Below are 17,143 nucleotides of genomic sequence, written 5' to 3' on the forward strand. Positions count from 1 at the left end.
ATTCACTGAGATACCCTGCAACATTGACACAGAGTTTCCCCTACGAAACCACTTCCCAAGCAGTGGTGGGAAGGGTAGTGGTTCCCATAGACTTCCAGTCAACGAGCCAACGACTATCCATTTAAAAGTGTGTCTCGGCAGAAATATACAGTGCCTTTGGAAAGGATTCAGACCCCTTGACTTTATCACATTTTGTTAAGTTACAGCCTTATTCTAAAATTGATATTTTTTCTCAACAATGTACACATAATACCCAATAATGACAAAGAGAAAACAGATTTTTTGAAATTTTGCACTAAAAAAATCATAATAATAACCTTTCAGTGTTTACATAGGTATTCAGACCCTTTGCTACGAGACTTAAAGTTGAGGAAAGGTCCATCCTGTTTTCATTGATCATCCTTGAGATGTTTCTACAACTTGATTGGAGTCCACCTGTGGTAAATTCAATTGATTGGACATGATTTGGAAAGGCACATGCCTGTCTATATAAGGTCTCACAGTTGGCACTGCATGTCAGGAAAAAAAAACAAGGTATAAGGTCAAAGGAATTGTCCGTAGAGCTCTGAGACAGGATTGTGTCGAGGCACAGTCGGGGGAGAAGGGCCTTGGTTAGGGAAGTGACAAAGAACCAGATGGTCATTCTGACAGAGCTCCAGAGTTCCTCTGTGGAAATGGGAGAACCTTCCAGAAAGACAACCATCTCTGCAGCACTCTCCCAATCAGGCCTTTATGATAGGGTGGCCAGACGGAAGCCACTCCTCAGTAAAATGCACATGACAGCCTGCTTGGAGTTTGCCAAAGGGCATCTAAAGACTCTCAGACCATGAGAAACAAGATTCTCTGGTCTGATGAAACCAAGATTGAACTCTTTAGCCTGAAGCCAAGCGTCACGCTTGGAGGAAACCTTGCACCATCCCCACGGTGAAGCATGGTGGTGGCAGCATCATGCTGTGGGGATGTTTTTCAGCAGCAGTGACTGGAAGACTAGTCAGGTTCGAGGCAAAGATGACTGGGGCGAAGGTTCACCTTCCAACAGGACAATGACCATAATCAGACAACCAAGGCAATGCAGGAGTGGCTTTGGGACAAGTCTCTGAATGTCCTTGAGTGGCCCAGCCAGAGCCCGGACTTGAAGCCGATCAAACATCTCTGGAGAGACCTAAACATAGCTGTGCAGCAATGCTCCCCATCAAACCTGACAGAGCTTGAGAGGATCTGCAGAGAGGAATGTGAGAAACGCCCCAAATACAGGTGTGCCAAGCTTGTAGAGTCATACCCAAGAAGACACGATGCTGTAACTGCTGCCAAAGGCGCTTCAACAAAGTACTGAGTAAAGGGTCTGAATACTTATGTAAACCTGTTTTTGCTTTGTCATTATGCAATATTGTGTGTAGATTGATGAGGGAAAAATACAATTTAGTACATTTCAGAATAAGGCTGTAAGGTAATAAAATGTGGAAATCATCAACGGGTCTGAATACTTTTCGAAGGCACTGTATATATACAAAACATTATAACATTTCTTGCAGCAGTGGCAACAGTTTAGCAGTGGTAGGACACCACTACTAAATTGATAAAGGGGAAACACTGGACGACTACTGTACCTGATATCTGAATGATACTTATGTCTTGAACCATATCTGTCCTCCAATCTCTTGTCTAAGGGCGAGGTGATCTGTGTGACCAGGCGTGTGGATGACAGGTGGCTGGAGGGCCGGATCCCAGGGACCAGCCGGAGTGGCATCTTCCCCACCAACTACGTCCAGGTTAACAAGTTACCCCGCACCAAATCATCCTCTGATGACTACCCTGCATGCCCCATGTCACCCACATCCCCAGAGCCAATGAGTCCAGGACGCCCTCTACACTCACCTTGTTCGCCTTTGACCCGCTCGCCTCTGAGTCTGACCCCCCCCACCCGCAGCCCTGAACCAGGATATTCCCCCCTGAAGCCGTCCTCACCCATACCCCATGGGGCTGTAGCTTCCCATTCACGTTCATCCCCCCAGCCCTCACTATCCAAAAAAGCACCCAATCCCTGGCCACACCCCACTTCTGGGCCTGCATTCCCCACCACCCAGAACAACCACTGGGGAGGAGCACACCCGGCTTTGCACAACTCCATTGGCAGAGCTGTTTCACCATCCAATCAGATATCACCATCTGCCCACAGGGGAGGAGCAGCCCCGACCAATATCCCCAAACCACAAACGACCAACAATGCTGGCTCAACAGTGATGCAGCACCAACCGTGAGTAAAAAAATCGAATCAATCAAAATGTGATTTTATAATACGTAATTGAGGTAGTGTCTCTCATTCTTCATTGCCACAGTCTATTAATCTTGCCCAAAATCAAATCCAAAACCCTGGCCTGTGCTCTCTCACTCAGATACAAAGCAGTTTACAACTACAGACCACAGAACAAAGATGAGCTGGAACTGAGAGAGGGGGACATAGTACAAGTGATGGAGAAGTGTGATGATGGCTGGTTTGTAGGTAAGGAATTTTCACAAACCTTACATTCAGAAGACAAATGAAGTGCGCCCTCTATTGGGCATCACATGACATTACAAGTATGACTTCAGATGACTGGGTTTAATTTTCATACAGTATTTGTAAAGTGTACAGTATGAGAGAACAACCTTTTACTTTATTATGTGCTCTGCTCTTTCCTTAGGTACGTCAAAAAGGACACATGCCTTTGGGACTTTCCCAGGGAACTATGTGACACCAGTGTAACTGCTTCACTCTGCCTGTCCACTCCACAACCACTTGGGTGGTGGACAAATTTAGACCAGCTTGCTTTAACCAGCACATCACATCACTCCAGCAGCCATATGATCAATCCCTGACCCCAACACCCCATGTCCTCCCCCTTTCACCAACCTGGTTAAGTCAGGTCTGCATGTTCACGTCAGCCAGTGATCACAGCTGTTGGCCAGTGTGGCGATGGAGGCTGGAAGACTGTGTTGTTTTGACTCCTCACCCCCAGCATGTGTGTTCCATCACTGAATAGACTTGGAGTTTTCACAGACACTGCTTGATTCGGATAGAATGAATGCTGATGATGATACTATTCCAGGTGTAAAGAAATAACTTTGTCCTTATTGACTACAATCATTTATTATGGTGACAACTCAAATGACATTCCTTCAGTACATTTAAGCTACTGCTTTTATACAGCAATGGACCTCCTGCTATCCTCTTACGGAGTGTTCTCCTTAACACGCACCTGCTCCTCTTTGCCACCCAAGTGCCATCGCAGACACAAATGCCAGAGAATATAATTAGTGTGACATTCTCTGTAACGTAATGACATCATGAATGTTGCCTTTGAAATGTCTTCCTCCACTTTGATTTCAGATCTATAAAAACGTCCTGTGTGTGTCCAAGGCTCCACCACAACACTGATATGACCGTCCAATATACATGAAGGGATCACTTACTCTATTATTTTGAACAATGCCATCAAAGATTTGTTGCTTAGTTTTGTTAAAAACAATTGTTAAAGCCTGTATAAGTACTGTATGCAGCAGAGCAGACAATGTATTCAGGTCCTTCAGTGTGTTATTGTTAGCTACTTATGTATTTAACAAAGCACACAAGTAATGATTCAGCCATTTGTGCAGTTTGTATTTCTGTTGAGAACAGGAAGTGTTGAGTGTCAAAGTGGAAGTTGCATAAAATGGAAGAGAAGAGGAGGTATCTTTATCAAATCTGTTGACATAACCCCCAAGTGAATGCAACATGGAAAGTCTTGACAAAACAGAAGTGGAGTAACATCAATTGTATCAATTCAGTGGAACCTCTGCCATATTTAGGCCATGACCCATGGGATAACAAAAAGAGATGCCTCAATTTGCTTCACTTTGGAGCACAGATCTTTTCTAAAACAAGAATCCTACAACAAACCCACAATGGTGTTCAAACATTTCAGAAGGACAGAACAGTAAAATTGACCCGTAGATTGATTCCTAGGGCTACTGTACATTTGATTTGGTAGCTAATTTCCACTGAAAACTGTTTGTTTACTACTGTTTCTATAATCTGCCGTTTCTATAAACAAATGTGCTTTTACATATAAATTAAAAGAGCTAATCAGAGGTGTGCATACAGTACAAGTGTAACCAATGGAAAATATATGGTAAGCAATTAAGCAGTCCTTTCATTTATTAACTTTTATAAACCCCTATTATGATGTTGCCAACTGAAATGTTTCTCTGCTTTGTTCATTCTTACCATTGTAAAACGCCTTTTCTAGCAACAAAATGTACTGGGTTTTAACTATGTATCAGATAACAAATATAATATATTTCCTTTAATACCAAGCAATTTCTCATTATCTATGATATACACTATGTAGTTCAAATAAACCATACAGAATGATGATAAAACTGTTTTGATGTGTAACTCAAATTGATTCCCAAGTTGTTTGACATTAGTGAAGTAGCCTAACCTAGGCCTAACTCTATTTAGTTCATAAACATGAGTTCACAGTTCAAACCCAGGATGGCGTGGAAGCTCATAACTGGAGGACTATCATAGAGATATATAGACAGATAGATAGAGGACCTTAGCTGGATATAACCCGTTTTAGCATGGACATTGCCATTGAGGGCTTCCACCATTTTAAAGTTGTCAACTGGGTGGGGATTCCTATGGGCTGGGAACAATCAGCCAGTGATCAGAGCATTGTGTTCTTCAAATTGTGTTGCCTATGATTTGTCAACGGCTTTAAGCTATATCACCGCCATCTAGTGGTTACAATAAATTAATGACACACACGTTTTGATTCAGGACTGCAGGTGGTAGTAAGCACTGCAGGTGGTAGTAAATCACCAATATTAGCTTTATGCATTTTTCAAACAAAATAACATTTACTACTTTAAAATGGAGATTCCTGTCACAGAAGCCATAAAGGCACAAATACAAAGATGAGTCCTCTATCTATCTCTATGAGGACTGTCTATTTTATTGCAAAGTGTGTCCAGAGAGGAAGAGGTGAGAGGGTTTACTCTGCCCAAGATCTGTCCACATTAAGCAGATCATTCATTATTAATCAAGAGAGGCGTTTTTGTACGGGGGGCAATGAGAGAGTGTCAAATCTAGTCAAGATAAAAATGAATTGCTATTTTGATACGTGAGACTTATTTGATATAATATACGTTTTGAAATGGTTAGGTTGCTAGGGGTGTATTGATATGTGTGATGCACATTACATCCTGGCAACTTTGAGAAAAAATACTTCATATCAGAGTTGTCCCTGTTGAAATTCGAGACGGTCTATGCATATTCATTAGGCTAGCATAACATCTCACTCTCCGTTGAATACATGTGGTTGATGTTAACGCCCATAATAGAATATTGAAAAACGTATTCAAACAACGAGATGTATCCATCAATCCAAACAAAGGAACAGGCGGGACTTTGACGGCCCACCATTTCGCTCTGTGGACAACGAATCCATTGTTAGGATGGAGACACAAGCATCTCGTCATTATATCCCGTATCTCTGGTGTGATGATGAGCCCAGAGGCGCACTTGACTATGGCACCATTTCCTCTTCTCGAGTTGTGAAAGACAGTTGGACATTCTCTGATAAAATATGTAGAATACTTTATGCCCTACACTGAAAACATGTTGAGTGATTTTCATTTCAGTTATTTTGCAGACACTCTTATCTAGAGCAACTTACAGAAAGTAGTAAGTGCAAACATTTTCATATTTGTTCATACTGCTCACTGGTGGGAAACACACCCACAACCCTGCCGTTGCAAGTGCCATGTGCTACCAGCTGAGCCACACGGGGTTTGCAGCCTTTGTTGCCATTAATGTCCATTAGTTGATTAAGCCTACATGCATTGATTGCAAATGCTGTTTTCAGTGGTGGTTTTGCATGTAAATCTTGTTGGGGCAAACCACAAAAAATGTTTTTAGATGCGTGCCAGCAAAGCCGCTACACAACACTAAACAATATATTAATTGCACTATAACGGTGACAAACGGTGCCCACAGGGCCTACATAAAGCTGTCCCAACAGCAGAGCTTTCTTTTCAGCACCATGGAGTGAATCCTTACAGTAACACTGCCACACCTGGCTATCTTCAGAGCCTTGTGTGGCAGCGAAACAGTTCATTCAGCCTCATTTACTGCCTTTTAAAAAACATAGCTGATATGGCTGACTTACTCAAATAAATGTTGTTTCTGTTGACAATTGAGATGTACAAACTATGGCATAAGGGGACGACAAGCGAATAAGAGGCAATCCGTAATTTCGACATAAATGAGCGAGCTAGGATGGACGTAGTCAATATAACTATTTGCTCAGCACTTTTGAAAGGTACAGCGACAGAATTCAGAACATTGGCCGTTCTTACATTATTCTCCCTGTATACCAAGTCAGAACCGTAGGATAAATAAAGAAGGCATATAAGCAGACAACAAAAGCTCTTACAATATTCAATGATTACATTTCTTTAAAGGCTACATGTGCATCAAATGATTAGGGTGAGGCATATGGGCTACTAACAGTTTACTACACCCACTTAGTATTACATTCTTATCTACAGTATACATGTCTCCCTGGCATATTGCATCATTTATGCAGCAGCATACAATACATTTTTGACTCACCTTGTTGTCCTGTACTCACTTGAACTGGAAGGTGTTGCGGCGGTCCTTCGTGGGCAATTTCTGTCATGAAACTTTGTAATCAAAGTCTGGCAATCCCGGGATTTATGGTGCTTTCAAGACAACTGGGATCTCTGAAAAAAACAAGGTCAAATCATGAAGTCAGTGATCTTCAGGTTGGAGCTGTAGAAAAGAGGCCCGAGTTCCTGACTTGGAATTCCGAGTTAGATGACCATATTTTCCCAGTCGGAGCTTGTTTTTTTCTGAGTTCCCAGTTGTCTTGAACTCACTGAAGTCTGAGATTTCCCAGTTCCGAGTTTCCAGTTGTTTTGAACACTGCAGAAGTCATGCTGGATTGACAGCGTGGCCAATGTATTCAACCTTTGATGGCCCATGATGTTGAATGTTTATCCTTTTAAGCTTAGAAAAGAGACCCTTAAACCCAGACTTGGACCACAAACCCACTCCACTGAATAGCAGGCTAGTGATTGATGGTGAGATGGCGCCGACAGATAGGGCAGCCGTGCTTCTAGCTCCTAAGCAACTTTGCACCATTTTTTTTGTAAGTGTTATTTCTTACATTCTTAGCCCAGAAATGATTTTGTATTATTACATATAACCTGAAATAACTTCAGGATATCAGAGCGGCGGTAACTCACCAGCATTAGCAGCATTACAACCAGGAATACGAATTTCCCGAATTGGATCCTTTGTTTGTACACCCCAGGGAAATGTAACTATTCCAGAGGCTGATCCAAAACACCGCTGGCAGAGAAGAGGTATTTGGAGTAAACTTCTAGTCCGACTCAGGAGGCACGCACACCATCCACTGCTTCTGAGTATATTACTTGCTAATATTCAGTCTCTGGATAATAAAGTAGACGAGCTCAGGGCAAGAATCTCCTTCCAGAGCGACATCAGGGATTGTTACATACTCTGCTTCACGGAAACATGGCTCTGTCGGGATATACTGTTTGTGTCCGTACAGCCAGTTGGGCTCCAGTTCATCGCGCAGACAGGAATAAAGATCTCTCCGGGAACAAGAAGGGCGGAGGTGTTTGTTTCATGATTAACTACTCATGGTGTGATTGTGATAACATACAGAAACTCAAGTCCTTTTGTTCACCTGACCTAGAGTACCTCATAATCAAATTCCGAACATATTACCTCCCAAGAGAATTCTCTTCGGTCATAGTCACAGCCGTGTATATTCCCCCTCAAACTGATACCACGACAGCCCTCAAAGAACTACAAACTGGAAACCACATATCCTGAAGCCGCATTTATTGTAGCCAGGGATTTTAACAAAGGTAATCTGAGGAAAACGCTACCAAAGTTCTACCAACACATTGACTGTAACATTCGCTCAGAGAAAACATTGGACCACTGCCACTCAACTTTTCGAAATGCCTACAAGGCCCTCCCCCACCATCCCTTCGGCAAATCTGATCACGACTCCATTTTCAAATCAAATCAAAGTTTATTTGTCACGTGCCCTGAATACAACAGGTTCACCTTACAGTGAAATGCTTACTTACAGGCTTTAACCAATAGTGCAAAAAAGGTATTAGGTGAACAATAGCCAAGTAAAGAAATAAAAACAACAGTAAAAAGACAGTGAAAAACAGTAGCGAGGCTATATACACTAGCGAGGCTACATACAGACACCGGTTAGTCAGGCTGATTGAGGTAGTATGTACATGTAGATATGGTTAAAGTGACTATGCATATATGATGAACAGAGAGTTGCAGTAGCATAAAGAAGTGTTGACGGGTGGTGGATGGCGGGACAAAATGCAGATAGCCTGGTTAGCCAATGTGCGGGAGCGCTGGTTGGTCGGGCCAATTGAGGTAGTATGTACATATGTACATGAATGTATAGTTAAAATGACTGCGCATATATGATAAACAGAGAGAAGCAGCAGCGTAAAAGATGGGTTGGGGGGGAGCCTATAGGCTGTCTCGTTGTTGTCGGTGATCAGGCCTACCACTGTTGTGTTGTCTGCAAACTTAATGATGGTGTTGGAGTTGTGCCTGGCCATGCAGTCGTGGGTGAACAGGGAGTACAGGAGGGGACTGAGCAAGCACCCCTGGGTGGCAGATGTGTTTCTACCTACCCTCACCACCTGGGGGCGGCCCGTCAGGAAGTCCAGTATCCAGTTGCAGAGGGAGGTGTTTAGTCCCAGGATCCTTAGCTTAGTGATGAGCTTTGAGGGGACTATGGTGTTGAACGCTGAGCTGAGGTCAATGAATAGCATTCTCACATAAGTGTTCCTTTTGTCCAGGTGGGAAAGGGCAGGGGGAGTGCAATATAGATTGCATCATCTGTGGATCTGTTTGGGCGGTATGCAAATTGGAGTGGGTCTAGGGTTTCTGAGATAATGGTGTTGATGTGAGCCATTACCAGCCTTTCAAAGCACTTCATGGCTACGGACGTGAGTGCTACAGGTCTGTAGTCATTTAGGCAGGTTTCCTTTGTGTTCTTGGGCACAGGGACTATGGTGGTCTGCTTGAATCATGTTGGTATTACAGACTCAATCAGGGACATGTTGAAAATGTCAGTGAAGACACCTGCCAGTTGGTCAGCACATGCCCAGAGCACACGTCCTGGTAATCCGTCTGGCCCCGCAGCCTTGTGTGTGTTGACCTGTTTAAAGGTCTTACTCACGTTGGCTATGGAGAGCGTGAGCACACAGTCGTCCAGAACAGCTGATGCTCTCATTGCATGCATCGGTGTTGCTTGCCTCAAAGCAAGCATAGAAGTGATTTAGCTCATCTGGGCAGCTCGTGGCTGTGCTTCCCTTTGTAGTCTGTAATAGTTTGCAAGCCCTGCCACATAAGACGAGTGTCGGAGCCGGTGTAGTATGATTCAATCTTAGCCCTGTATTGACGCTTTGCCTGTTTGATGGTTTGTCGCAGGGCATAGCAGTATTTCTTGTAAGCTTCCGGGTTAGAGTCCTGCACCTTGAAAGCGGCAGCTCTGCCCTTTAGCTCAGTGTGAATGTTTCCTGTAATCCTTGGCTTCTGGTTGGGGTATGTACGTACAGTCACTGTAGGGACGACGTCCTCGATGCACTTATTGATGAAGCCAGTTACTCCTCCCTTTCTATTGGCAGAAACTCAAACAGGAAGTACCTGTGCTAGGGAATATTCAATGGTGGTCTGACCAATCGGAATCCATGCTTCAAGATTGTTTTGATCACATGGACTGAGATATGTTCTGGGTAGCCTCTGAGAATAATATCAACAAATACACAGATACGGTGACTGAGTTTATCAGGAAATATATAGGAGATGTTGTTCCCACGGTGACTATTCAAATCTACCCAAACCAGAAACCGTGGATAGATGGCAGCATTCGCACAAACTGAAAGCGCAAACCACTGCATTTAACCATGGTAAGGTGACTGGGAATATTGCTGAATACAAACCGTGTAGTTATTCCCTCCGTAAGGCAATCAAACAGTCAAAACGTCAGTATAGAGACAAAGTGGATTTGCATTTCAACGGCTCAGACACGAGACGTATGTGGCAGACACGAGACGTATGTCTTGCTTTCGGACAAGCTAAACACCTTTAATTCGCCTGCTTTGAGGATAACACAGTGCCACCAACGCGGCCAGCTACTAAGGACTGTGGGCTCTCCTTCTCTGTGGCCGACCTGAGTAAGACATTTAAGCGTGTTAACACTCACAAGGCTGCCGGTCCAGAGAGCATCCCTAGCCCTTCAGAGCATGCGCAGACCAGCTGGCTGGAGTGTTAACAGTCATATTCAATCGCTCCCTATCCCAGTCTGTTGTCCCCACATGCTTCAAGATGGCCACCATTGTTCCTGTACCCAAGATAGCAAAGGTAACTGAACTAAATTACTATCGCCCCGTAGCACTCACCTCTGTCATCATGAAGTGCTTTGAGAGACTAGTTAAGGATCATATCACCTCTACCTTACCTCACACCCCTAGACCCACTTCAATTTGCTTACCGCCCCAATATATTCACAGACAATGCAATCGCCGTCGCACTGCACACTGCCCTATCCGATCTGGACAAGAGGAATGCCTATGTAAGAACGCTATTCATTGCCTATAGCTCAGCATTCAACACCATAGTACCCTACAAACTCATCATTAAGTTTGAGGCCCTGGGTCTGAACCCCGCCCTGTGCAATTGGGTCCTGGACTTCCTGATGGGTCATCCCCTAGGTGGTAAAGGTAGGAAACAACACCTCCACTTCGCGCTGATCCTCAACACTGGGGCCCCACAAGGGTGCGCGCTCAGCCCCCTCCTGTACTCCCTGTTCACCCATGACGGCGTGGCCAAGCACACCTCCAACTCAATCATCAAGTTTGCAGACAACACAACAGTACTAGGCCTGATTACCAACAATGACGAGACAGCCTACAGGGAGGAGGTGAGGGCCCTGGGAGTGTGGTGCCAGGAAAATAACCTCTCACTCAACGTCAACAAAACAAAGGGGCTGATCGTGGACTTCAGGAAACAGTAGAGGGAGCACCACCCTATCCACATCGACGGGACCGCAGTGGAGAAGGGGGAAAGCTTGAGCAGGCATGAGCCTCAGCGTATACATCACTGACAAACTGAAATGGTCCACCCACACAGACAGTGTGGTGAAGAACCTCAGGAGGCTGAAGAAATTTGGCGTGGCACCTAAAACCCTCACAAACTTTTACAGATGCACAATTGAGAGCATCCTGTCGGGTGGTATCACCGCCTGGTACGGCATCTGCACTGCCCGCAACCGCAGGGCTCTCCAGAGGGTGGTGCAGTCTGCCGAAAGGATCACTGGGGGTGCAAACTACCATCCTTCCAGGACAACAACCACCTGAGCCACTGCCTGTTCACCCTGCTATCATCCAGAAGGTGAGGTCAGTACAGGTGCATCAAAGCTGGGACCGAGAGACTGAAAAACAGCTTCTATCTCAAGGCCATCAGACTGTTAAATTGCCATCACTAGCACATTAGAGGCTGCTGCCTATATACACAGACTTGAAATCACCTGCCACTTTAATAATGCAACACTAGACACTTTAATAATTGTTTACATATTTTGCATTACTCATCTCATATGTATATACCGTTTTCTATTCTACTGTATTTTAGTCTAAGCCGCTCCGACATTGCTCTTCCAAATATTTATACATTCTTAATTCCATTCCTATACTTTAGATGTGTGTATTGTGTATTGTGTGCATTTTTTTTGTCTCATTTTTTATATATATATATATATGTATATCTTTTTTAACCTTTATTTAACTTGGCAATTCAGTTAAGAACAAATTCTTATTTACAATGACGGCCTACCCCGGCCAAACCCCGAACAACCATGGGCCAATTGTGCGCCGCCCTGTGGGACTCTCAATCACAGCCGGATGTGATACAGCCGAACCAGGGACTGTAGTGACGCCTCTTGCACTGAGATGCAGTGCCTTAGACCACTGCGCCACTCGGGAGTATTGTGTGTATTGTTGTGGAATTGTTACATATTATTGCACTGTTGGAGCTAGAAACACAAGTATTTCACTACACCCGCAATAACATCTGCTAAACATGTGTATGTGACCAATACAACTCTTGCAGTTAGCCACTGATTCCTTCCAAACCTCTCATTGATGAATTTATTGTGTAATGTTTAGTGTACTAGGGGGTAACTAGCACCATGGGGTAACTCCCCCCCTCTGTAATTCATAGTAAGACCACAAGATGTCACGTAATTATTTCCCCAACACTTTCCCTGGCTGCCACTGCTCTTGCTCAACTAAAAATGTCCTATGTGTCATCACTACTTTTGGAAAAATTTCAACAACGATTTTGTGGTTAATTGATCCAATTTTTTGAAATTTTGAATATACATTCCAGTGAAGTTAGATCTATAATATTTTTTTAATATACAAGTAGACAAGCTTTAAGATAAATAATCCACTTGTAAAATAGTAATACACTGCGTGCACAATTATTAGGCAAATTGTATTCCTCGGGATTCATTTTATTGTTGAACAAACACAATGCTCTCAGTCAATCCAAAATGTTATTGAACCTCAAACCTGAATGTTTAACAAAGGAAAAGTGAGTTTTGTCTTTCTCAGGGAAATATATAAATGTGCACAATTATTAGGCAACTATTAGTGTGCAGAAGTATTAGGCAACTAAATTACAAAAATAATTTCTCTCAACTCACTTGTTTATTCTCAATTTTTAGAGTAAGTGTAACAGATAAGTAACACAAAATGACAATTATATAACATTTTTGGCCTTTCAAAAATATTCAGTGACCAATATAGCCACCCTTATTTTCAATAACTGCCATGAGCCTTCCATCCATGGAGTCTGTCAGTTTCTTGATCAATGTTCGCTGAAGCAGCAACCACAGCCTCCCAAATGCTGTTCAAAAAGGTGTATTGTCTTCCATCACTGTAAATCTCACGTTTGAGAAGGGCCCACAAGTTCTCAATAGGATTTAAGTCAGGTGAGGAAGGGGGCCAGGTCATGATTCAGGCATCTTTGAGGCCCTTGCTGGCTAGCCAAGCAGTGGACTACTTGGATGCATGTGATGGAGCATTGTCCTGCATAAAGATCATGGCCTTCTAGAATGCTGAGGACTTCTTCCTGTACCACTGTTTGACGAAAGAATCTTCCAGAAACTGGCAGTAGGTTTGGGAGTTGAGTTTCAGTCCATCTTCAACCCGAAAAGGTCCAACTACCTCATCCTCAATGATAGCAGCCCATACCAGTACCCCTCCTTCACCTTGCTGGCACCTGACTCAAAGTGGTGCCCTGTGTCCATTACTGATCCAGCCACGGGCCCATCCATTTGGTCCATCAAGAGTCACTTTCATTTAATCTGTCCATAAAACCTTTGAAAAATCTGTCTTCAGGTATTTCTTTGCCCAATCTTGACGCTTCAACTTGTGAATCTTATTCAGTGGTGGTCTTGTTTCAGTCTCCTTGACCTTGACCATGTCTCTGAGCACTTGACACCTTGTACTTCTGAACACTCCAGGTAGGTTGCAGTTCTGGAATACGGTGGCACTGGAGGATAATGGGTTCCTGGTAGTTTGACGTTTAATTCTTCTCAAGTCTTTTGCAGTTAATTTGCGCCTTTTCTTCCCCATGCGTTTTTTGCGCCCCAGTTGACTATTCGCAACAGAACGTTTGAATGTCTGGTGGTCACACCTCAATAGTTTAGCTATTTAAAGAGTGTCGCATCCGTCTGAAAGGCATTTTACATTTTTGGTTTTTCAGTGTCAGTTAAATTAATTTTTTGGCCCATTTTACCTGAGGTAATGAGGCTGCCTAATAATTATGCACACCTTGATATAAGGTGTTATTCACTTTCGCCACACCCTCCCTCATTACACAAATACATATCACCTGAAAATGATTAAATCCAATAAGCATTCAAGTTTATATGGTTTGGAGTTCGAAAATGTAAATAAAAACAATGACAAGATCAGAATACTCACTTGCCTAATAATTGTGCACGCAGTGTTTGTTGGATGAGTGTAATGGGGGCAACTCGCCCCCACTTACTAGGGGGTAACAGGCTGCTGGGGGCTAGTTGCCTCTTTATGGTTGTGAATGTGTTTCTACCTGTCATTTAGACTATGACTAGCCCAGTTAGCGCTAGTTTATGCTAACTTGCTAGCTAGCAAATTCACTAGCAGTAAATGCTAGCCAGCTAGCATAAGCTGCTAGGAGTGCTAGCTAGCAACCTTAACTACCAGATCGTCTGATGTAAAATACATTAAAAAGATAATGTAACTTAATTGCAGTTGTAAATGTTTCCACTAGTGACTGATAGCTTTAGAGTTAATGTGACTTCATAGCCTTTTAGCTGTTTTACACAGAATTTTATGTCATATAGCTAGATAGCTTGCTACGTTTAAGAGAGAGCTTTTCAATTGGCATCTCTCCCCGTTTTCAGTCACAGGTGGGGACTGGATTAGGTGTGAGCAGTGCAGGAGAAGGGCTCATGAGTTGTGCTCCAATTTTAATGTGGGCAACTTTATTTGTGACCTATGTACTAATTAGAATTGGGCAATAGCAGAGCATAAGAGAGTTGCCACATCAATGTTGCACTAAATTAATTAGTGAAGTTATTGTTATTAAATGTTATATTACAATGTTAATGCTATTATTTAAATTCCATTCCAATATTATATTCCAATGAATATATTTTTTGATGAATAAAAAATATCTATTGAAAATCTTTTGCTGCTGAATGTCATTTTACAGAATTTAAAATCTTGTATTATATATTATATATACAGTACCAGTCAAAAGTTTGGACACACCTACTCATTCAAGGGTCTTTCTTTATTTTTACTATTTTCTACGATGTAGAATAATAGTGAAGACATCAACATTATGAAATAACACATATGGAATCATGTAGTAACTAAAAAAAGTGTTAAACAAATCAAAATATATTTTATATTTGAGATCATTCAAAGTAGCCACCCTTTGCCTTGAAGACAGCTTTGCATTCTCTTGGTATTCTCTCAACCAGCTTCACCTGGAATGCTTTTCCAACAGTCTTGAAGGAGTACCCACATATGCTGAGCACTTGTTGGCTTCTTTTCCTTCACTCTGTGGTCCAACTCATACCAAACCCTCTCAATTGGGTTTTTGTGGAGTCCAGGTCATCTGATGCAGCACCATCAGTCTCCTTGGTCAAATAGCCCTTACACAGCCTGGAGGTGTGTTGGGTCATTGTCCTGTTGAAAACACATGATAGTCCCACTAAGTTCAAACCAGATGGGATGGCTTATTGCTGCAGAATGCTGTGGTAGCCATGCTGGTTAAGTATGGCTAGCCTGCTTTTCCTTCACTCTGTGGTCCAACTCATCCCAAACCGTCTCAATTGAGTTAAGGTTGGGTGATTGTGGAGTAATTCATAAACGTTGTGTAGGCACAAAAGAAAGCGTATGCCACTTTCTAAGCAAACTTTGGGATTTATAAAAAACGAACTTGACGAGAGAATGTGCTGTCCTCCACGGACACTTTGACCCATATGTACGCACATAACCTGGGGAAATGAGAAACTGCGACTCTGATGGCAGAAGGATGAAACTCGAGAAACTCTTTGAAATTGATACCATTGTATAAAAAAATTGAAATATTACCTCTCACGTATTATATATGAAGAGTTCCCTGGCGTGCACAAAAAAAAAACATGATTTAGGATATTAAATACAAACGGAGATATCTGTTTTTGCTAAATAACCACTCAAATATGTTGTACAGTTTAATCAGGAATCATATGTAAATGGCTCTGTAATTATTAAACAATACTTGCATGTTATGACATTTATTCTCATAAATAATAAGGTGAACAGTAAGACAAATTATGTTTAAACTGATGCCGTTTTCGATGCCTCAGTCGGGCACATACGAGTGTACAGTTTCATATATTGTTATCACATGTTCGTTGCGCAGAACTGTCAATGTGATAATGGCCTTGTCATTGTCAGTTACAATCAGGGTAATTACCACACTTGAAGGTGTTACGCAATTGGGTAGCTTTGGCAATCAAATGGATGGTTATAAAAAGGCATGCAATTACAATGCGCAATGACGCACAATGGTTGCTTTGGCACTGTTGGAATATTTGAATGGAAGAATTCGGAGAGAGCGAATTTTCAGAGACCAGCAAGATTTACTGGCCAATGATGAGGAGTGGCTTATGAGCCGGTTCCGATTATCAAGATCTGTTCTTTTGGATCTCTGTGCTGTAGTGGGCCCAGCTTTACAGAGAAGCACCCGCAGAAACCAAGCCGTGCTTGTCCCACATCAACTCCTTGGCAACCTCGTTAATAGCGTCGATGGTGTCTCTTTGCGTTTGGAGGACTGCATCTGTGAGGACACAGCCGCTGGAGGGTTGTGATGCACGAGGTGCAGTGGAGACACTGGGGCTGGGCGCAATCAGCTCCTGCTCAGCACCACCGACCCCGCTGGAACACGCAGCGGCTAAAAACAATAGAAAATGTAAATTGTTTGTACATGTTTAAACAACTTGAATGCATTTGGTTTACCCTTTTCTAACGAGGGAATACTAATTACATACTTGCATCATCCCGTGCGTCTTGCATGTCCGTGTCCCCCTCCACCTCCGTCGCTACTCCACTCAGGAGGGATTCCCCTATAACACTGGCAAGCTCCGGTGTCCCCTTTCCCCCGCCCGTGGCACAAACCCTTTGCCTGTGTAAGGCTATGTGCCTTTTGGCCTCCACTTTTGTGTCGGACCACGTCTTTTTTTTATTTCTGAGAGGGTCCGACCTTCTGAGCCAGCAGCATTCACAGCGTCCGCCACATGCTGCCACTAATGCCTTTTTGGCATTTGTAATGCCCACACTGTGTCCAACAACATTTTTTTCTTGCTTCAACCTCCCCTACAAGAACTTCCATTTCACACTGGGTGAATTTTTTTTTTTTTAGCCTTTCTGTCGGGATTTGCCGTCACTGTCTTCGTGCAGTCAGTATGGGTGAATA

The 17,143-nt window shown here is 43.0% G+C and overlaps 1 protein-coding gene and 1 long non-coding RNA gene across 7 annotated transcripts in view; one reads left to right on the forward strand and one right to left on the reverse strand.

The window, feature by feature from the left end:
- The window catches only part of LOC106585608 (vinexin), a 53,941-nt gene extending 49,540 nt beyond the window's left edge, over positions 1–4,401 (forward strand). For 3 of the 6 annotated variants that reach the window (XM_014172014.2, XM_014172012.2, XM_045706675.1), the window contains exons 18-20: positions 1,668–2,254; positions 2,394–2,500; positions 2,682–4,401. In XM_014172014.2, coding sequence (XP_014027489.2) covers positions 1,668–2,254; positions 2,394–2,500; positions 2,682–2,743 — 756 coding nt within the window. In that variant the 3' untranslated portion in view covers positions 2,744–4,401. The remainder of the gene's footprint in view (positions 1–1,667; positions 2,255–2,393; positions 2,501–2,681) is intronic. The other 3 variants (XR_001323991.2, XR_001323992.2, XM_014172015.2) reach the window with 3 other exon arrangements.
- An 11,545-nt stretch (positions 4,402–15,946) lies between these two features.
- Positions 15,947–17,143, reverse strand: LOC123730412 (uncharacterized). The gene is made up of 2 exons (XR_006761811.1): positions 16,719–17,143; positions 15,947–16,621 (listed from the first exon to the last, which is right to left on the reverse strand). It is a non-coding gene; the product is annotated as an uncharacterized lncRNA (long non-coding RNA).

The sequence above is a fragment of the Salmo salar genome, chromosome ssa24 (genome assembly GCF_905237065.1).
Source record: "Salmo salar chromosome ssa24, Ssal_v3.1, whole genome shotgun sequence".
Taxonomy (NCBI): domain Eukaryota; kingdom Metazoa; phylum Chordata; class Actinopteri; order Salmoniformes; family Salmonidae; genus Salmo; species Salmo salar.